Source organism: Conger conger, chromosome 8, assembly GCF_963514075.1.
Source record: "Conger conger chromosome 8, fConCon1.1, whole genome shotgun sequence".
Classification (NCBI taxonomy): domain Eukaryota; kingdom Metazoa; phylum Chordata; class Actinopteri; order Anguilliformes; family Congridae; genus Conger; species Conger conger.
In genome coordinates this window covers 40,645,747-40,668,935 of record NC_083767.1, presented here as the reverse complement: position 1 = coordinate 40,668,935, position 23,189 = coordinate 40,645,747, and the positions used below count along the sequence as shown (strand labels likewise).

The 23,189-nt window shown below is 44.0% G+C and overlaps 1 protein-coding gene across 7 annotated transcripts in view; it reads left to right on the top strand.

Annotated features, from left to right (window-relative positions):
* The window catches only part of ppfia2 (PTPRF interacting protein alpha 2), a 183,515-nt gene extending 164,161 nt beyond the window's left edge, over window positions 1-19,354 (top strand). For 5 of the 7 annotated variants that reach the window (XM_061251588.1, XM_061251587.1, XM_061251592.1 and 2 more), the window contains 11 exons: window positions 257-338; window positions 1,696-1,896; window positions 6,268-6,330; window positions 7,851-7,883; window positions 9,253-9,428; window positions 10,774-10,871; window positions 11,395-11,570; window positions 15,544-15,612; window positions 15,749-15,893; window positions 17,327-17,400; window positions 17,951-19,354. In XM_061251588.1, the coding sequence (XP_061107572.1) occupies window positions 257-338; window positions 1,696-1,896; window positions 6,268-6,330; window positions 7,851-7,883; window positions 9,253-9,428; window positions 10,774-10,871; window positions 11,395-11,570; window positions 15,544-15,612; window positions 15,749-15,893; window positions 17,327-17,385 (1,102 nt within the window). In that variant the 3' untranslated portion in view covers window positions 17,386-17,400; window positions 17,951-19,354. The remainder of the gene's footprint in view (window positions 1-256; window positions 339-1,695; window positions 1,897-6,267; window positions 6,331-7,850; window positions 7,884-9,252; window positions 9,429-10,773; window positions 10,872-11,394; window positions 11,571-15,543; window positions 15,613-15,748; window positions 15,894-17,326; window positions 17,401-17,950) is intronic. The other 2 variants (XM_061251590.1, XM_061251589.1) reach the window with 2 other exon arrangements.
* The last annotated feature ends 3,835 nt before the right edge of the window (window positions 19,355-23,189 follow it).

Here is a 23,189-nt window from a genome sequence, read left to right as displayed (position 1 = left end):
TTTAGCCGTATAAACTGATACTTTTTTGAAATATTGTGCCCCATTTTTATTAAGGACTTCATCTGCCTGTTCGATATGGAGATGTCTGGCAGGGTCTCCGCTCAGTATTTGGGGGTGCTTCAGAGACAGCTGTAAGAGAAATTGATCCTGTGTGTCTTAGATCCTGCTGAGATGTGTGTGTTTCTGTGCATGTGTGTGTGTTTGTCTGTACATGTTTAAAGTGTCTGACACCCTGTGTCCCTCCCCCCTCACACAGGCACGAGCTATTGGAGGAAGCCCGGAGAAAAGGCTTGCCTTTCGCCCAGTGGGATGGTCCGACAGTGGTGGCCTGGCTGGAGGTAGGCTCTTGACTCGGGAAGGCCCTCAGAAGGGTCACCACTCATTATATTTTACATTACATTAATGACATTTGGCAGAAGCTCTTAACTAGAGCGACGTGCAAAGTGCATACCCATAAGCAATCATGCAGCCGAATAGTTTTTGTCATATTTTTGTGGTCAGAATGGGACTTGTTGGTGTCTAATCCTGATAAGTCCGATGTGTAGATAGGCCCGGGTGTCTGGTGTCGAATGCAGCAGTGGTCAGTGAGCGTGTGGGGTCTGGACTCCTCTCTCCCTGAAGAGCGTCCAATCATCCACCATAATATTATTGTCTGTGTTCAAATTGTGATCTTGTGATCTGACCACAATCGGATCAGAATGGGACTTACTGGTGCCTGATTCTGATGAAGCCACTGTGTGGATACGGGAGAGGCCCTGAGGTCCGGTTCAGACTCTGGGGAAGCAGTGGCGTGTTCCTAGAGCGGGTTTCAGCGATGACCCAGCCTCTGAATTTTGATACACGTTCTTAAGAGAGAAATAAAAATCGAAATGCACTGCTAAAACATGACCTCTTAACACCACTTAGAGTTTAATGCAGCATGAACAGGACCCTAGATATGTTTACAAAGTGATTTCTTCTTACTTTCCAGTTTAACATGCAAAACAGACTGTTTCACTCAATAAAATAGCTTGGCTGCTAATAGATGTCAAATTACATTACACACCTTCATTATCAGCGTCCCTCCGTGGTCTGACTTTATTGGCAGAGATTAAAATCTTCAAGGGCGCATTATTATTAATTATTATCAAATGAGGATTTTTATGCCTCGTAGTGCCTTTTACTGCCATCCCTAATCACTTTCACGTTAGCACACACATGGGAGTACACAGTGTGTGTGCTGAGCATGCTGGATGCCAAGAGTGGCTGTGTGTGTGTTTAATATCGTCTGTGTCACTGCTGTGTGTGAGCTGCATACCTTACAGATCACTCACCGATCTATTGTACACACACAGACACACTCACACACACACACACACACACACACATACATACACACACGCGTGCACACACACACACAAATATATCAGACCCTATGTATCAGACCCAGACCACAGGTACTACTATACATTTTCTTTCGCATTTAAGCAGTTCGCTGTAGAAGTACACATCGCCACCTGCTGGTAGAAATAAAATGTTGCTGGGTATTGTATTTAGTGACATGCATTACATCACGATGTGAACTAAACAGCTCATTCACTAAACACCCACAAAGTCAGGATTTTAAATACATAATTATAAGAATGTGTGTAATTTGGCTTGTGAAACAGCTGTGCGACACTGACCCTGCCCTCTACCCTCTCCTCCCGCTCTCAGCTGTGGCTGGGCATGCCAGCCTGGTACGTGGCGGCCTGTCGTGCCAACGTGAAGAGCGGAGCCATCATGTCCGCGCTGTCGGACACGGAGATCCAGCGCGAGATCGGCATCAGCAACCCGCTGCACCGGCTGAAGCTCCGCCTCGCCATCCAGGAGATGGTGTCACTCACCAGCCCCTCGGCCCCGCCCACCTCCAGAACTGTGAGTCATGAACACACACACACACGTACACGCAGTCACACACACGTGGACTCATACACACATGTACACGGTCACACACACACACACATGGATTCATACACACAGGCATGTACACGCAGTCACACACACACACAGACTCATACACACACATGTACACGCAGTCACACACACACACATGGACTCATACACACAGGCATGTACACGCAGTCACACACACACAGACTCATACACACATGTACGTGCAGTCATACATAGACATAGGTACGAACGCATGCACATATACAAAAATGCCGGTGTTCTATTTCACATATTACAGAGAAACTACATTGACATATGCATCTTACAGAGATGCAGGGGCCTGTGCTGCAAAGCAGGATTACTGAGTTAGCTGGATAACTTCATTGAGTAAAACCCGGAACTGCTTTTTACTTCAGCCGATGTTCCAGATTTGGGTGGGTTCCAGTTTTTACTCTGGGAAGTTATCTGGCTAAAGTAATCGTGCTTCATGGAACATGCTCCAGGCTAACCCCTCAGTCATCTGAGCTCTGGCCTGACTCTCAGCCTATGTCCTGTCTGACAAGATCTCAGGTCTGACAGTGGCTAGGTTTAAACCTGAACAGATTCTCACAGGGACTAGGTTTAAACCTGAACAGATTCACAGCAGTGACTAGGTTTAAACCTGAACAGATACACAGCAGTGACTAGGTTTAAACCTGAACAGATTCACAGCAGGGACTAGGTTTAAACCTGAACAGATTCAGAGCAGTGACTAGGTTTAAACCTGAACAGATTCACAGCAGTGACTAGGTTTAAACCTGAACAGATTCTCACAGGGACTAGGTTTAAACCTGAACAGATTAACAGCAGTGACTAGGTTTAAACCTGAACAGATTAACAGCAGTGATTAGGTTTAAACCTGAACAGATTATCATAGGGACTAGGTTTAAACCTGAACAGATTCTCACAGGGACTAGGTTTAAACCTGAACAGATTAACAGCACTGACTAGGTTTAAACCTGAACAGATTAACAGCAGTGATTAGGTTTAAACCTGAACAGATTATCATAGGGACTAGGTTTAAACCTGAACAGATTCTCAGCAGTGAGGGGTTAAACCTGAACAGATTCTCACAGGGACTAGGTTTAAACCTGAACAGATTCACAGCAGTGACTAGGTTTAAACCTGAACAGATTCTCACAGGAACTAGGTTTAAACCTGAACAGATTATCAGCAGTGAGGGTTTAAACCTGAACAGATTCTCACAGGGACTAGGTTTAAACTTGAACAGATTTTCACAGTGACTGGGTTTAAACCTGAAGAGATTCCCAGCACTGAGGGGTTAAACCTGTAGATGAGAGAGAGAGCATTGTCTTCCCAGCTGTACCGATCTGTAGCGCTATCAGGCCTTAGCTCTACTTGTACCCCAAGGCACATTAATAGACCTTTTGTGTTGGAGGGTCTGTGCATAATCAGAAGAGACCATTTCACTGATTAACCAGCCTATCATAATTGCCCCAAAGTAATACTGATATTACTGTAGAGCACTAACACAAAGGTTGTCTGAGCCTGTAGTATATAGATGCGAAAGGAATAAATTAAGCTTACATAACCGATGTTAAAATCATGATTTATATATTTGAATGAGAATACAGAAGACACTCAACCTCCTGTAATGCATTTGGGCATGTCGTTTGGATAACCACGGCTTTAATCTGCAGATATTATTAGTCAGTGCAATATTTAGACTGTCATGCAGTCTGAACTATGAGTGACATACCAGAATGAAAAACATATAGGCTAAGTGTAGCTATGGAGTGCATATTTTTGGGTTTGAATTAGAGAAAAGAGTCAATTATTTTGTCCTGGTTAAACCATTTATTAACGTATTACATGTGTGGGAGTTGCTATTATACAGTAATCTGATCATAGTTTGTAATTACGGAATTATGGATGGCCAAATACACATACCTCATGGAGGTCATTTTGAAAGTTCAGCAAAAGGTTGTTTTTTTACAAGAGGACCTTTGTAAGGCTTTTTTTTAAAGTGCTGGTTTCAGTATGAGATTATGAGATCGATGTGGCATGACATCAGTTTACACATAAAACAAACATAAAACATACACAGACTACTTATTACCAATACATACAATTCTCAAGAAAATAAACTGCTTCTATTTTTCACATACCAATGCACATTATGGTTTTATTTGTGGTTTTGAACCAACTTCATTATACTGTATGCTGTATACTGATAGAAAAAACTAGAAATATAGAAATATATATCCAATCCTTTTGAAATATACATTCATTCACTGAGACTGTGAATTCTCAGGAAATGTGAGATATAAATCCTGAACTATTTTAAGTGCTAGTCACAGACGGTAAGTCTTTGTACTGTACATCTGCTCATGTGCAAAATAATATCAAGACATGAATCTCTTAATTTCACATTTAAAAAAATCACTAAACAGGCTTAATAATCTTCAAACAAGCACTTAATCAAAAGGTTCTCTTCAGAGCAGTGTTTTTGCACAACTTACAAAACACTCTTCACGGTGGCCTGGGGAGTACGATGTGTAGATAAATGGAAAATGAAATCAGGACGTCAAATGAGAGATTAGGGTTTCCTTTTTTACCCATGTTTGTACTTCATTTGAAAATTTCAATGGGCTAAATGGGCACACTGATCCGAACAAATCATTTATAGAATTCAGATTTAAGTGGGAAAATGCACTTCCAAATCCAAATATGCAAATCCCTTGGTGAGACTTTTTGTTGTTAGTAGTTGTTTTTTAGTCTGGGGAATGGTCTCTGTTCAGCGTATCAGCTGAAGGAAAGCTGTCTGCCCTAATGGCCTGGTGTCGCTGTCAGGAATGCATTTGCCTGGCGGTAATGGGATGAGTGACACGTGTGCATCTTATCTCCCCCCCGTGTCCCTTGTGACAGGAAGAGGAAATGGCCACTTGCCCCGAGGCAGCGACTCTGATGAATATTTAAAAGTATTTAACTCAAGGAACACAAATCCCTTACCTCTGCCACCACAGTCACCTGGGAGGGGCACCATTTTTGCTTTTGCTAATCAACCCCCCAGGGTATTACCCAGACCTCCGAGCCCTCTCTCTCTGGAAGAACAGCAGTGTGTAGTTGGGTTCATTTCACCCATAGCCAGAGCACTCCGAACACTGCTGCAGTGACTACCTTTACCACGAGACAGCGTTTACTTTAGGGTCATTGCTGAAATGGGACCAGTAGTGGGTTTAAAGGGTTCATTCATTAAGTTTTTTTGCCATTTAGCGGATACTCTAATCCAGAGAGATTTTAACCGATTATATTTTTACATAAAATCCATTTATATAGCTGGATACTTTCCTGATGTGACTCAGGTCAAGTACCTTGCTCACGGGTGCACTAGAACTAGGTGATGGAACACAAAAATCTCAGCCCTGGGGCCATATTACAGAAACTTTATATTATTCATATTATAGAATTAAATCTAAACAGGCTTTAGGAATCATATCTTATCCTATCTCAGGTTAGGACATCTTAAATAATCTGAAATCATTAGCCATCTCTAGCAGAGATAAGCACACAGTAGGGTTGGGTACAGAGACTTGGTACCACTAGTATGGCCATAGGTGTAAGTTTCATTTGAACTTTGGGGAATCGAACAGGTCACAAGCTTGCGTTGTAAAAAGCGTTATATACAAATAAAGTTGACTTGAATTGAACATGCGTAAAATATTGTGGGAGACTTGTCTCCCTGTTCCCTAAACTGCTGTTCTACAATGCTGATAGTTATGCATTTTCAGAGGCCTGGCAGTGGTACACTTCCTCTGGGCACAGAAAACATTGTTTTATTAGATGTTTGGATCTGCCTTTATTATATACAACTTTAACAGGGAAGGTTTCTGTGTAGAAATAACATATCAATGCAGTTCCAGCGGGTGTGCATTTCTGTGTGTACAGTACACTTGTGACTCGTGTGTTTCTGCGTATGTATCTATTGAACTGCAGGTGTCCGTTTCTAATCATCCGCATACAGTATGTGCTTTGTTACTAACCCCGTACCTGCAAAGTGCAGTGTGTTAACTGTCACCTCTCTCCCCTGTGTGTCAGGCGTTAGTACGCTGCTTTTGACGAGAATGTATGGGCAGTGTGCTTCAGGCTGTGAGCCGGGGAGGGGGGGGGGGGTCTGCCTGCATCGCTGCTGTTCTGTCACTTCTGTGCATCTCCCCTGGCCCAGGAGGGCGGGGCCTGTTGGTCATGTGATGGTGATGCTGTAACACTATTGGCTTACAGTGGTGCTGCTCTTCTTCTTTAACACTGCTTGCCCCCCTGCGGACCGCCTCTGCCCCCCCACCCCACCGTTAGCCGTCAGGCAATGTCTGGGTGACCCACGAGGAAATGGAGACCCTGGCAGCCCCCACCAAAACGGTCAGTCCCCCCCCCCCCCCCCCCCCTACACCTACCCCCAAATCCCTCCCTCACCCCTGCCTCGTCTGCCTTCCCCTCCTCCTGCCTTCACTGGGATGTTATCTGTGTGCTGTTACCCCTGTTCTATACCTTCCCGTGTGCATGCCTTGTGTACATATGGGCTGTGTGTTCTTTATCTATCGTTCTGTGTATAATCGTTATACAGCCATAGCATGCGTTTCTCTCCCGTTACTGTGCTGTAAGACCCCAGTGGGAGTTATCCGTAAATGCTTTTTTAAGGGTTGTTGCTGCTTGAAAGGCTGAATAGAGACACATTTGGGTGAGATAAGCTTACTTAGCCCTCTGATAAGCAGGCAAGCAGTTCTCAACTCATTTCTTCCATAACATCGTAGGTAGGTAATGTATCTTAGAATAAAAACTAAACCTGGAGTGGAGGACACCTAGAGCAGGGATCTGCTGGTTTTCCAGCTGGGAGTCAGGTGTGAAGACTGCCTGGCCACGATCATTGCCTGGGATAAAAAAGAAAACAATTGGATTGGTGGGCCAGAGTTGAAGATCTCTCATCTAGAGGAATATCTGTAGTACACATCCCCACAAACAATACAGTTGTCATCTACATTGTCCATCCAGTAGATGACAATAGTGTATTATAATCAACTAGTTTAATCCATTTTTGAATACTTTGATGTGGAATGTGGTATATTTAGCATGTTATGTGCCTCTCATTGGATTAACAATCTGTTGAAGTACTCAACAACATCAAATAGACCACTTCATACTAAAGATTGTGGGCTTTTCTGTTGTTTTATCGTTTATCGTATTAATATGACAAAATACAGAGCTCAATCGAGAGTCTTTATTCAGATGGAGGCCAGCTCTGATAAAAAGGGATTGTTCAGTCGTCAGGACTGTAATAGAGAAGGCCATTTTACAGAGCAGAGCCAAGCTAATGGGGTGACCTGTCTGTCCACACAGGGGCTAATAGAAGACATCTCATGTCATCTACTTTCCTGCGTACCGGATGTGCTGTCTGCTGAGAAATAGCTCATTTTCTGAGATAACTGAATCTGTGTAATCAGTGTCAAACTCTGGCCAAGCTCAGTTTGACATCAGGTAGCACGTCAAGCCAGTTTGTTTTAGTGTAGCTCCAGTTCACTTAAAGGACTATTTTGGCAGTTGCCAGGGGAAGTGCAGAGTTGGACACATAGCTCGAGATCTGTTTGAGTTGGTAATGAGGTGTGCCAACTTAGGGTTGAAATGAAACCCTACAGGACAGTAGATCTCCAGGAACGGGGTTGGACAGCCTTGCTATAAACTGATATTAAAACTCATATATATTAAAACTGTATGTAATGGGTTCCTCCGATTTAGGAAACATTAGGTTGGCCCAAAACAGGCATAGTAAATGCATTACTATCACACCCCGCCCTGTTTCAGTGTTAGTGAGATACATGTAATACTAAAGTGTGTTGACTGCTTTTTCCTCCACGCCCCCAATGCTCCGTCCAATGGAAAAACAGAAGTCTGATTCAGAAGAAGGGAGCTGGTCTCAGGTAAGAGATTCATCTTTTCCTCCTCTTGACCTGCTTAAGACCACTCATTTTCTTTCCATTTAATTAAGGTACCTGGGAGTCAAGTCTGACCGAATCAGTAGCACTAATTGTTCAGTTAATTACTATCTTGTTTGAAATTAATAAGAAGAGATTTTATGGAAGCATTCAAAAATATATATTTGGCTGGTTTAAGGCCCAGTTATGGCACCCAGCACATGTATTCAAACTCAGTTATAAAAAATTATTGATCTTTTGACACAAAAGTGCACTTCACACACAACATAAGTAACCATAAAGGCAGACAAGTCGGGTGCAAAAGTACTGCTATTATCCAGCATTGTGAGAAACATAATTTTACACAATTCATATTTTTGAAAACTATAATGAAAGAATGGCTGTGACTGCCCCATCCGTAATTACATGGGACCTGTGGCAGGTGTGGAATGCCTGTCGTCATGGTTACAGGATAAGGGAGCAGACCCAGTCTCTGTCCTGTAGGCAGCGTGTCCAAAACCCAAAGACCAAGGACCGGTCCATGAGATACACGGCCTGTATACATAGAGCACATTTCTCCTTCACTTTTCACATAGCATACCCACATAGGGTGTGTAGAGTATTACATAATGACTATTCATGACTGACTACTGATTATTCATGAACGGATTATGACTATTCATGACTGTTCATGCATTATTCATGCTCATGTCATGACTATTCATAAAAGGCCGATGCGTCTTAGTGGTAAAGAGATTTCCCCAAATGTAACAGGCATACTGGTAGCCTGGTAAAGGTGTATAAGCAGTGAAAAGGTAAAAAGACATGGTGTTTTTTTTTAGCTTTTTGAAAAGGTAAAAGGAGACGATCTTTTGGCTATACAAATCTGATGGTGTTTTGATTGTAAGAAAAAAAAAGATAAGTAAAAATCTTTTGGTGACAAGTAAAAATTATGATGTTTTTTGCGGTAAGTGGTGATTGTTTTGTGGTAAGTAAAAACATATGGTGATATTTTGGCGGTAAGTAAAAGGAGTGATTAATTTATTTGCGGTAAGTAAAAACGCATGGTGATATTTTGGCGATAAGTCAAAATTATGTTTTTTGCGGTAAGTGGTGATTGTTTTGCGGTTAGTAAAAACATATGGTGATATTTTGGCGGTAAGTAAAAGGAGTGATTAATTTCTTTGCAGTAAGTAAAAACATATGGTGATATTTTGGCGGTAAGTAAAAGGAGTGATTAATTTCTTTGCAGTAAGTAAAAACATGGTGATATTCTGGCGGTAAGTAAAAGGAGTGATTCATTTATTTGCGGTAAGTAAAAAGGCATGGTGATATTTTGCTGGTAAGTAAAAGGAGTGATTAATTTGTCTTGCAGACCCTGGCGTACGGGGACATGAACCACGAGTGGATCGGGAAGGAGTGGCTGCCCAGCCTGGGCCTGCCGCAATACCGCAGCTACTTCATGGAGTGCCTGGTGGACGCCCGCATGCTGGACCACCTCACCAAGAAGGACCTCCGAGTGCATCTCAAAATGGTGGACAGCTTCCACAGGTATGTCCATTTTAAATACAGCTATAAATATTACAAAACTTTAATGATAAAGTTTTACTTTTCAAATAACTAAAGAACAAACCAAAGGCTCAAGGGAAGATTAGACATAAAATAATAAAGTACATTTTAAAATGTAACAAAAGATTTGCGATTTTACAATGTGTTAAAATGTTTTATAAAAAGGTAGGACAATAGTGAGTGGTTTACAGTTGATTTTCTGAATTTAAAGTTTAAAGACTTCAGCTGCAGGCAAGATAATGCATGACCACTTAACCGTGAATGAACTGCAGTCTGCGGTCATCCAATTTTGAAGCCATTAACACACAAATTACTTCCTCTGTACCTGCAAAATACAGATATTATTTTTTTATAGCAGTAGCATGACTTTTTTAAATGTTCTTTTCAAAAGTGAGATTAGTGTCCAAAATAACACCAAGGTTTTTTTTTTTTACTTTGTATTTAACATTTGGAATTAAGTTTTTCAGTACTGCATTTTCTTTTATCATAACCTCAGGCTTATTGGAATTCATTTTCAGAATTGGATTGAGTGAGCGGACAGGCTTTGTTCTGGAGAGGTCATGGAGACTTCTGTATTGATAGCTGTGAACAAGGTGCCCCTAACTGAAGAAATTGCAAGAAAGATAAATAAAAAGTTAGCACAAATACAAAGAGTGCAGAGATTTATTTCCTGCAGCATCCTTGTCATCATTTACTGCATTTCACCAACTCTGTGAAAGAAAAACAACCCAAAATAATCTAATAAATGGAACTTGATTATTTTATACACCATGACAAGGGAACTTGTCAGCTATACATCATTGGAAAATACACACAGGATCTTAGTTATTTGGTTTGAAAGGGGAAAAAAAATGATGGATGCAGTTGCATGGCACTGCCGTCTGGCAACTTCAACAACAGGTTTATGTACTTCCTTTTCACACTTTGTGACTGAACCAGTCTGCAGTACAGGAGTGTGTGTGTGTGTGTGTGTGTGTTTCTGACAGGACCAGCCTGCAGTACAGGATCATGTGTGTGTGCGTGTGTGTGTGTTTGTGTGTTTGTGACAGGACCAGCCTGCAGTAAGGGATCGTGTGTGTGTGTGTTTGTGACAGGACCAGCCTGCAGTAAGGGATCGTGTGTGTGTGTGTGTGTGTTTGTGACAGGACCAGCCTGCAGTAAGGGATTGTGTGTGTGTGTGTTTGTGACAGGACCAGCCTGCAGTAAGGGATCGTGTGTGTGTGTGTTTGTGACAGGACCAGCCTGCAGTAAGGGATCGTGTGTGTGTGTGTTTGTGACAGGACCAGCCTGCAGTAAGGGATCGTGTGTGTGTGTGTGTTTGTGACAGGACCAGTCTGCAGTATGGCATCATGTGTCTGAAGAAGCTGAACTATGACAGGAAAGAGCTGGAGAGGAGGAGAGAGCAGAGCCAGCACGAGATGAGAGGTACGAACAGTACAGCCTGCTCAGGCCAGCACCAGATGAGAGGTACGAACAGTACAGCCTGCTCAGGCCAGCACCAGATGAGAGGTACGAACAGTACAGCCTGCTCAGGCCAGCAGGAGATGAGAGGTATGAACGGTACAGCCTGCTCAGGCCAGGTAGAGTAAATACTGGCAGACACTGTGGCCCGCAGGAACGTGGAGTTGTGTAGTGGGGGATTAAAGTGTGAGCAGGCAGCTCCAGGCTTTCTATTCTCAACTCTTTTGTGATTCTCAAACTGGGACTGAGAAATATCTGTAACAGCAACATTCATTGTAATTTCCATATTACTGTATGCATGTGATGTCTTTTATGTGCTTTAAGTGAGCATTGCTGGCTTATACTGTAGAAAATATACTATGAAAAACTAAGAACTTGTGTGTGTATGTGTGTTTACATGTGGGTATATGAGTATGCATGTGTGCATGTTTGTGCATGTCTGTGTGTGTATATACATGTGTTTATGTGTGTGTTCCTGTGTGTGCAGACGTGCTGGTGTGGAGTAACGAGCGGGTGATGCGCTGGGTGCAGAGTGTGGGGTTGAGGGACTACGCCAACATCCTGATGGAGAGCGGCGTGCACGGAGCTCTCATTGCCCTCGACGACAACTTCGACTACAGCAGCCTGGCCCTGCTGCTGCAGATCCCCAACCAAAACACTCAGGTACCCTACCCTAACCCCAGACACTACCCTACCCTAACCACAAACACACAACCAAAACACTCAGGTACCCCACCCTAACCCCAGACACTACCCTACCCTAACCACAAACACACAACCAAAACACTCAGGCACCCTACCCTAACCCCAGACACTACCCTACCCTAACCACAGACACACAACCAAAACACTCAGGTACCCTACCCTAACCCCAGACACTACCCTACCCTAACCACAAACACACAACCAAAACACTCAGGTACCCTACCCTAACCCCAGACACTACCCTACCCTAACCACAAACACACAACCAAAACACTCAGGTACCCTACCCTAACCCCAGACACTACCCTACCCTAACCACAAACACACAACCAAAACACTCAGGTACCCTACCCTAACCCCAGACACTACCCTACCCTAACCACAAATACACAACCAAAACACTCAGGTACCCTACCCTAACCCCAGACACTACCCTACCCTAACCACAAACACAACCAAAACACTCAGGTACCCTACCTTAACCCCAAACACTACCCTACCCTAACCACAAACACAACCAAAACACTCAGGTACCCTACCTTAACCCCAAACACTACCCTACCCTAACCACAAACACACAACCAAAACACTCAGGTACCCTACCCTAACCCCAGACACTACCCTACCCTAACCACAAACACACAACCAAAACACTCAGGTACCCTACCCTAACCCCAGACACTACCCTACCCTAACCACAAACACACAACCAAAACACTCAGGTACCCTACCTTAACCCCAAACACTACCCTACCCTAACCACAAACACACAACCAAAACACTCAGGTACCCTACCCTAACCCCAGACACTACCCTACCCTAACCACAAACACACAACCAAAACACTCAGGTACCCTACCCTAACCCCAGACACTACCCTACCCTAACCACAAACACACAACCAAAATACTCAGGTAGCCTACCCTAACCCCAGACACTACCCTACCCTAACCACAAACACACAACCAAAACACTCAGGTACCCTACCTTAACCCCAGACACTACCCTACCCTAACCACAGACACACAACCAAAATACTCAGGTAGCCTAACCCCAAACACACAACCAAAATACTCAGGTAGCCTAACCCCAAACACACAACCAAAACACTCAGGTACCCTACCCTAACCCCAAACACTACCCTACCCTAACCCCAAACACACAACCAAAACACTCAGGTACCCTACCCTAACCCCAGACACTACCCTACCCTAACCACAAACACACAACCAAAACACTCAGGTACCCTACCCTAACCCCAGACACTACCCTACCCTAACCACAAATACACAACCAAAACACTCAGGTACCCTACCCTAACCCCAGACACTACCCTACCCTAACCACAAACACAACCAAAACACTCAGGTACCCTACCTTAACCCCAAACACTACCCTACCCTAACCACAAACACAACCAAAACACTCAGGTACCCTACCTTAACCCCAAACACTACCCTACCCTAACCACAAACACACAACCAAAACACTCAGGTACCCTACCCTAACCCCAGACACTACCCTACCCTAACCACAAACACACAACCAAAACACTCAGGTACCCTACCCTAACCCCAGACACTACCCTACCCTAACCACAAACACACAACCAAAACACTCAGGTACCCTACCCTAACCCCAGACACTACCCTACCCTAACCACAAACACACAACCAAAACACTCAGGTACCCTACCTTAACCCCAAATACTACCCTACCCTAACCACAAACACAACCAAAACACTCAGGTACCCTACCCTAACCCCAGACACTACCCTACCCTAACCACAAACACACAACCAAAACACTCAGGTACCCTACCCTAACCCCAGACACTACCCTACCCTAACCACAAACACACAACCAAAACACTCAGGTACCCTACCTTAACCCCAGACACTACCCTACCCTAACCACAAACACACAACCAAAACACTCAGGTACCCTACCCTAACCCCAGACACTACCCTACCCTAACCACAAACACACAACCAAAACACTCAGGTACCCTACCCTAACCCCAGACACTACCCTACCCTAACCACAAACACACAACCAAAACACTCAGGTACCCTACCCTAACCCCAGACACTACCCTACCCTAACCACAAACACACAACCAAAACACTCAGGTACCCTACCTTAACCCCAGACACTACCCTACCCTAACCACAGACACACAACCAAAATACTCAGGTAGCCTAACCCCAAACACACAACCAAAATACTCAGGTAGCCTAACCCCAAACACACAACCAAAACACTCAGGTACCCTACCCTAACCCCAAACACTACCCTACCCTAACCCCAAACACACAACCAAAACACTCAGGTACCCTACCCTAACCCCAGACACTACCCTACCCTAACCACAAACACACAACCAAAACACTCAGGTACCCTACCCTAACCCCAGACACTACCCTACCCTAACCACAAATACACAACCAAAACACTCAGGTACCCTACCCTAACCCCAGACACTACCCTACCCTAACCACAAACACAACCAAAACACTCAGGTACCCTACCTTAACCCCAAACACTACCCTACCCTAACCACAAACACAACCAAAACACTCAGGTACCCTACCTTAACCCCAAACACTACCCTACCCTAACCACAAACACACAACCAAAACACTCAGGTACCCTACCCTAACCCCAGACACTACCCTACCCTAACCACAAACACACAACCAAAACACTCAGGTACCCTACCCTAACCCCAGACACTACCCTACCCTAACCACAAACACACAACCAAAACACTCAGGTACCCTACCCTAACCCCAGACACTACCCTACCCTAACCACAAACACACAACCAAAACACTCAGGTACCCTACCTTAACCCCAAACACTACCCTACCCTAACCACAAACACAACCAAAACACTCAGGTACCCTACCCTAACCCCAGACACTACCCTACCCTAACCACAAACACACAACCAAAACACTCAGGTACCCTACCTTAACCCCAAATACTACCCTATCCTAACCCCAGACACTACCCTACCCTAACCACAAACACACAACCAAGACACTCAGGTACCCTACCCTAACCCCAGACACTACCCTACCCGAACCACAAACACACAAGCAAAACACTCAGGTACTACCTTAACCCCAAACACTACCCTACCCTAACCCCAAACACACAACCAAAACACTCAGGTACCCTACCTTAACCCCAAACACACAACCAAAACACTCAGGTAGCCTAACCCCAAACACACAACAAAAACAGTCAGGTTCCCTAACCTAACCCCAGACGCTACCCTTCCCTAACCCCAAACGCACCATCATTACATTACATTACATTATCAGCATTTGGCAGACACTCTTATCCAGAGCGACATACAGTTGATTAGACTAAGCAGGAGACAATCCTCCCTTGGAGCAGTGCTGGGTTAAGGGCCTTGATCAAGGGCCCAGCGGCTGTGCGGATCTTATTGTAGCCACACTGTGATTCATACCACCAACCTTGCCTGGCCCAGTCATTTAACTTAAGGTACATCATTGGACCTTAAGACTCAGGTCTGACCCTACCCTAACCCGAAACACACATCCAAAACACTCAGGTTCCCTAACCCCAAACACACAACCAAAATAGTCAGGTTACCCTAACCTATCCCCAAACACACAACCAGAACACTCAGGTCTGACCCCACTCTAACCCCAAACACAACCAAAACACTCAGGTATCCCACTCTAACCCCAAACACACAACCAAAACATTCAGGTACCCTACCCTAACCCCAAACACACAACCAAAACAATCCAACCTCCCTGCCCCCAAAAACCCTCCAACCAAATCTCCAACCAAAACACAGAGATACAACCCATAGCAATCTTCCAGTTTCTGTTCAGGAAATCATACAATCTGTAACATTAATTTTAATAGAAGATTGTATTTATTTTCCCAGGCACGACAGATCCTGGAGAGAGAGTACAACAACATGCTGGCCTTAGGAACCGAGAGACGGCTGGATGAAGTAGGTGTTCAGTGAGATGTTCAGTGTTAAATCAACCCTTACAGGGTAATAGTATCACACGAACGAGCCCAGTGTACGTTGAGCAGGAACAGAAAAGCTGTTCTGTTTGTACCCTCCCTCCCCCCCGTATGGTCAGGACTTCCCTCGCGGGCCATCCTGGAGGAGGCAGTTCCCCCCGCGGGACGTCCACGGGATCAGCATGATGCCCGGGTCTGCCGAAACGCTGCCGGCCGGCTTCCGCCTCACCACCTCGGGCCACTCCCGCAGGCTGGCCCCTGAAGGTCAGTGGTGCCGGAGCCCTCCCTGACCAATCAGATTTAACCTTACAAAACAGGGAGCCAATCAGAAGAGTCCTAAGGAAGGTGTCATAGATTCTTGGAATTTTCTGAATGGCCCTCTGCTTTCTGGGCCATGGAATGAGTTTTAGTTGTATACTCAAACTTCAGTCATTTTGTTAACAGATTTTAAACAGAAGATAGTAGATATTCTTTTGGTCTTAATTGTTTTGTGAACAGAATAACCTACTTTGGGTTATAGGACCTATAATGCTGGCCACTGGCTTTGTGTTTTTTAATGTTAATTTTATACATTTGACATATGCATGTTTTTTATTGATTGTGCTGCCTCTTGGCCAGGTCGCTCTTGCAATTAGAGTTTAGAGCCAATCAGATGATAGATAGTCTGATTCCTTCCTAGGAGTCATGTACCTTAACAAAATCCAGTCCCATGTGAAATGTAATTATACTTCAAGAATTCTGAAGTATAAACTAGTATACTTTAGTATATTTCAACATACTACTATTTCACATGAGACTTGACCTTATTTTATTGTGAAAAATGTTATCATTTTAGTCCATGATTGTCCTTCAACCCTGGTCCTGGAGTGTCACAATATCTGTAGAACCAATATCTGTAACAGCAGTACAGTAGTGATGTAAGCATGCATTGCTCTCAAGTGCTACATTCAAAACAGATACAAGCAGATGCAAGCTTAAAGAATGAGTGTGAAAGAGATTGCTCGGATCTGATTGGCCTTTCACGTGATGGAGGGCGTGTCCCGCTCGCAGTCAGGTTAGGCTGTGGCGTTCTTCAGGCGGACATTTTGACTGTGTGTCTGTTGTTCTCTCCACTGTGTGACTGCCGCTCTGCAGTCCTCTATGAGGTGTCGGACGACAGTCCCGAGGACATGTATGTGGATTGGGGTGAAGGTCAGGTACATCGGAGCAGTAACCTACGTGACAACCCCACCCCCCACTGCCCAAAACCCCGCTCATTCACCCCCTCCTCAGACGCCTCCAGACACATGGTGACATGATAGTCGTGCGTAGCCCTCTAAAGTTCCCCCAGTTTCACTGGCAAAACAATCCCTCCCTCACCTCAGATTTTGGGATCCCGAGATGAGGTGAACTATAGAAACGCAATCCACTATAATTGCTACTACCGTGTACTGGATTAGCTGAGACAATCCTTGTGATGTCCCCAGTTTTAGTTGACCACAATCCTATGATTATATCCATGGTCTTCCTCCTAAAAAAAAAAACCTGACCCCAGGTTTCACATCTTCATAACTCCGACATTTTTCCATGTGACGTGGTGTGGGTTTGGCTACCCTGCGCTGAGCCGTGTCCCCGGGTCATTTAGGCCCCTGTTTCGGTTACCGCCAGGGCTGACTCTGCCCCTCTCCCCCACCCCCTGCCCTCCCCGCCCCTGGCAGGTGGTCCGTCGGCCATACAGCGGTTGGACAGCTCCACCGTGAGGACGTACTCCTGCTGAGCCACCAATCGGGCCGTGAGTACTGGGAAAGGCGACCCCTGCTGGAGAGTAGGGGAAATTACAGCAGGAAACATTATAAACCCGCTGGATTGTGGATAACTGCAGCTGTAGCTTCCAGAAACCACTCCCTTACAAATAACTAGTAAATTAAAGTTATACTTTTATTAAGTATTCATGAAGTATACTTTAGCATGCTTCAGTTATATGTGCTGAGACGAAACTGGCCCGCTTATCTTGCTCCAATTGCTTTACGAATACTTTATCAAAAATGAGCGTACTTAAGCGTACTTGATAAAAGTAAAGTTTTAGTTTTTTTTTTTTGTAAGGGTTTGTACATTGAAATTTGCAGGAACTCTAACCATTACCCATGACACCATTACCTATCACTAATCAAAGGCACTTCAATTCATTTGAAAAAAAACCTCTTGCATAACCTCTGCTATTGTCAGTGCATCAGTGTTGACAATAGGAAACGCTTCAGCATTGCTTGATCGGTGTTTTGAATGATTTCTACGACCAAACAAAGACTTTCCCAAGTGACATCATTCTCCCCTGTGTTCGACAGGTCTCTACGTTTCGGCGAGGTCTGAACCCATGCCCTACCGCTGAAGGCTGCCAGCTGGGGCGCCCACGGTCCGGACGTGAAGCTTCGATCGAGTCACACTGCCAAAAACCCGCCCCAGAACGAGGGGGGCCCAGCGACTAGACGGCGAGCCAAACTGCCCTTCCCGCACTTATACAAGCCAAGTCCCCAAAAACCCAGCACCAGCCCACCCCTGGTGCCAGCCAATGTCTCACTGACCTGTCCTGTCGTTGCCATTTCTACATTTTTCATGTCGCATAAACTGGTGGAGAATATGTGCTGTGTATTTCTTCTACAGGAATCAAATCTGTAGGTTATCTGTAAATTTATATATATAAGACATTTTTTATATATTATATATACATATATTAAAAAAAGATACTAAGAAACAAACTCGGTTTGTGAAAAAGTAACGTCATCAATCTCATTTCCATGTTGAAAAGGATGCTGCTCTTTGTACCTCTTTTTTCCACGCGATGGTTTTGTACATACCTTTATTTCCTTGTTTTTACTCACTGTACCCAGTTAGTGTGTTTAGACGTGATTTCACCTCGGAGACAGGCCGGATGCTACCGATTCCTCTCATCCAGTCCCCGATCATAGTACTGGACCTATCCGCCATACAAGCCTGCCCCCTAGTGGTGTACAGTCTCATAACGTTTGTGTTGTAAAAAAAAAAAAAAACGATCCCTGGGAGATAAAAAAAGGACCTCTACCCGTCGCAAGGAATTCTGGGAGAGCACAGGAAAGCACTGTGACATTTCATTTTGGTCTCGCTTTTCAACGAACCGTATGGACGGCAGGAAACGCCTGCGCCTTCTACCGTAGAACAAGATAACAAATTAAACCACTACTCTCAAGATCATCAACTTCAGGACCTGGTGGAAGCGCTAGCACGCTACAGGAAACGCAAGTCGAGATGACGTCAGACCAGCAGAACGCTTACTCTTCATAACCTTTCAGCCAAGCCGGCCTTGTTCTCGTAAAACTTCAGCCCGTGCCGCCACGAAATAACTCAAAGACAGATGGCCAAACCTGTTGTGTATATGAAAGCGCAGTAGTCCAGGAGGAAGTTTAAGGAAAACCCGTAGCTTGTCGTGACTTTACTCGGTGTAGCTGTTGACTCTTGTTTCTGTAGGAGTGGCCAGGGCAGGCCCCCTCTGTAATCGCTGCCTCATTGCTGCTGAACCTTAGCTGAACACCTGTCTTTTAGTTATTTCAACCAGTATGCTGATCTCAATCTTGTTTTTTTATGTTCTTGTTTTGCACGTAAAAAGAGTCATTTCATTTTGTGTCCATTTTTATTTATTACTGACTGTTTTTTTCGGTCAAAACCTAAATGGTAATCAGACAGATTTTCATTGTCAATAAAATGTTGTCAAATGATGGCTTTGATTTTGTTTTTAACGGCATGCACTGGATTCAGTTACTACATGTCATCTTGTTAACCTGCATAAACATAGTTTAATAGTCTGACTAGGCTGGATATTGTTGGTGAAGATTGCATTACAACCGCATTGCTTAAGTGCTATTTAAATGGTAATATGAAATCGCATTGGTTTAAATGGCTGTCACATGGTTATTTGCACCCGGGCCCTGCGTTCAGAAAAACTCTCAGCTCATTGAGCGTAATCCTTGAGAGTCCGTTTCTGTGCTTACTGGAGTGAGTTTGAATAATGTTGAATATTCTCCAGATAACAGGAATAAAATACACATTAAACATTAACTTAATACTCATCCGTCACTGTAGATTACATTATTTGAATCAGTTGGGTATATAAAAAAATATTCTGTGGACATGACATGCCGCAGTTATCAGGTCCGATCTAACGCAGCAATTTATTTCCCTACAAAACTTGTGCTTGGGGATGTTACAATCGCCGAATATGAACTGCCGAAAACGTGATGAAACGGCAGAATAAGTCTTTACCAGAAGACTATCGGTCCATACTGATGACATCATCAGACTACATAATTCATGTAAAAAAAAAAAAAAGCATAAGATAGATACATCCAAAGCCCTGCCCTGGGGAGCTTACAACAATAAAACATCTAAAAACCTGAAATATAAAGTATAGAATTACTAGCTCATTGTCGAAAAAATTATTCATATTGCATGCTGAATGTAGTATACACACGGTCATGGATCACCGGTTTGAAATTGGTTATTCGTTTTCTCGGTTACGCCACTAGATGGCAGCATAAAGCCAAAAAACGGGACCCCCTTCACTGCAACCATTACCACATAATCAGACCCTGACACAAACTCTATTTAATCCATAAACCCTTATAAATATGAGCACCGTGCCGGAGAGCCCTTATATTTCCATCAAATTAAAACTAATCCTACAATAGATGGCACAAGATTACCTGTCAATTGCAAAGGTCATATAAATATCTTAAAGGTGCAGAGGTTTATAAATAATAACCTCTCATGTATGAATTATTAACCAAATTATTAAAAATACCTTTCAGCCTCAGGCGGAGTATGGTTGTTTATACACTGCACTATCAAGCAGAATAAATATGTTAGTTCATATGAAGTTAGTCTTTGTTCCACAAAGCAGGATTATTCGAGTTAGCTTTGTTAGTCGGTGAACTCAGTAATCCTGTTTTGTGGAACAGGCCTCTGGTCTCACACAGAGAGAAAGCAGTAATTGGTGTTGCTTCAATCCACAGAAACTTCAGCAACATTATAGTTAAGGCTGACTCTGCAGACAGTGGGAGTCTGGTGATTCATGGGGAATTGAGAAGAAGATGGTTGGCCTGTGTCTCCTGGGTGATATTCAGTGATATTCAGTCATTTATAGTACAGCATTGCTGCTGAGAAACCAGGCCCGTCAACAGCCAGTAGGCAGTCTAAGGGAGGGGGCAGAGGGATGTGTTTTTCTATCACGAAAACAGGTGAAACTACTGCTTGGTGTCACGACGCGCTGATAATATTCTCACTGGGCTACGGACTCCTGCCCACACAGCCACCAGCCTCGCTACTCAGACGGAGAACACAGTCCTCTACAGTTTTTAAGTCTGTTAGAAAAGGGATGAAACTAGATGTACAGTTGTAGACATACGCGTAGGTTTTGGGGCGAGTCAGGGAGACATGCCACCCCCACTATTATGAATCCATTTGCTAGACTTGCTAATATGCCCGCGAGACTTCACGTCTGGCTACTTCTGGGAGGGAAGCTGTGGAGGTGGCAGCACAACACAGAAGTGGTGTCATTATAGCTACAAATCACATCACTAGTATAACACCAGTATAACACTGTCACAACACTGCAGTAGTGTCATTATATCTACACATCACATCACCAGTATAACACTGCCACAACACATCACACAGTGTCATTATACCTACACATCACATCACTAGTATAACACTGCCACAACACATCACACAGTGTCATTATACCTACACATCGCATCACCAGTATAACACTATCACCACACATGACATAGTATCATTATACCTATATATCACATCACCAGTATAACACTATCACCACACATGACATAGTATCATTATACCTACACATCGCATCACCAGTATAACACTGCCACAACACATGACATAGTATCATTATACCTATATATCACATCACCAGTATAACACTGCCACAACACATCACACAGTGTCATTATACCTACACATCGCATCACCAGTATAACACTATCACCACACATGACATAGTATCATTATACCTACACATCGCATCACCAGTATAACATTGCCACAACACATCACACAGTGTCATTATACCTACACATCACATCACCAGTATAACACTATCACCACACATGACATAGTATCATTATACCTATATATCACATCACCAGTATAACATTGTCACAACACATCACAAAGTGTCATTATACCGACACATCACATCACCAGTATAACACTATCACCACACATCACATAGTGTCATTATACCTACTCATCACATCACCAGTATAAAATTGTCACAACACATCACATAGTGTCATTATACCTACACATCACATTACCAGCATAACCCTGTAAAGCAGCCTCAATGTTATTTCCCTTAACAAATTGGTGTGACTTTTAGAAGTAAGTCGGTGTGGATATATCTTTTTGTTGTCACTGTATTTATTGTACAATATAAGATTGTAAGAAAATGCTTGGGGGATTGTGCTGTTGCTATGCAGATTCACGACAGGGCTGCAGCTAATGTTCAGCAGGGCTATTAGGGGAGTTTGACTGGCTTTTATAATTCTTATTTTTTCCAAAGCTACCCTTCTCCAGAATGACCTTGATGATGTCGCCCAGACTGAGAATCGATGAGTGTGATGCAATGTGGTGTAACATCACCAAGTGAACAGATTACTTTGTTTGTTTGGTTTTTCCTTTTGTGCTGCATCAGCATTCAGACTAACGTTTTCATTGGCGATACAGAGATAGCTTTCGCCGTGTCCACAGCAGTCGGCCATTGCTGTAGCTGGTGTCCTGTTATTCTGTCAGACACTGCTAAAGGCTTCGCAGAGGCTCTTGGACAGTTTTCAGAGACGTTGGAATCAGGGTGCCTCCCATCGAGAAGCAGAACTTCTGAATCAGCTACCTCTCCTCTCCTCTCCTGTACACTGCACAGTTATATGGCTAACTCAGTAATCCTGCTTTGTGGAACAGGGCCCTGTCTTGAAATTCTTCCCAGCCCAGGTAATGTGGCTCTCCAGGCCCTGATGGGTCCATCAGCATTTTGGCATCAACGTTGCCAAAGCAGACCTGGGTCTAACATGCAATTGTTGTGGATTCAAAAACATTTCTCTGCTCGATTGATCTTGCCTGGTGCAATTGAGCCAACTAAGAGGACCAGAAGGTGGGGTTTGCACAGAAAAGTATTTTAATCCAAAACAAAAGCATATTTGACCCAGGTCTACTCTCAAGCTGTCCATGAATGGGGCGACATTGGCTCAGTCAGAAGGTTGCTGGTTCGATCCCGCCCTGGTTGTGTTGAAGTGTCCCTGAGCGAGACACCTAACCCCTAATTGTTCCTGACGAGCTGGTTGGTGCCTTCCATGGAAGCCAATCACCTTTGGTGTAGGAATGGCATCAATTGCCCAGCACTTTGGATACCATGAATGCTTTGATGGGTGCATGACGGACACCTGACAAGTCAAAGGGCCTCTGAACTGCACCTCTGCTGACTTGGCAGGCATGTTCATCGCCATGGGTAGGAGGATAACTGACACGGCACATCCG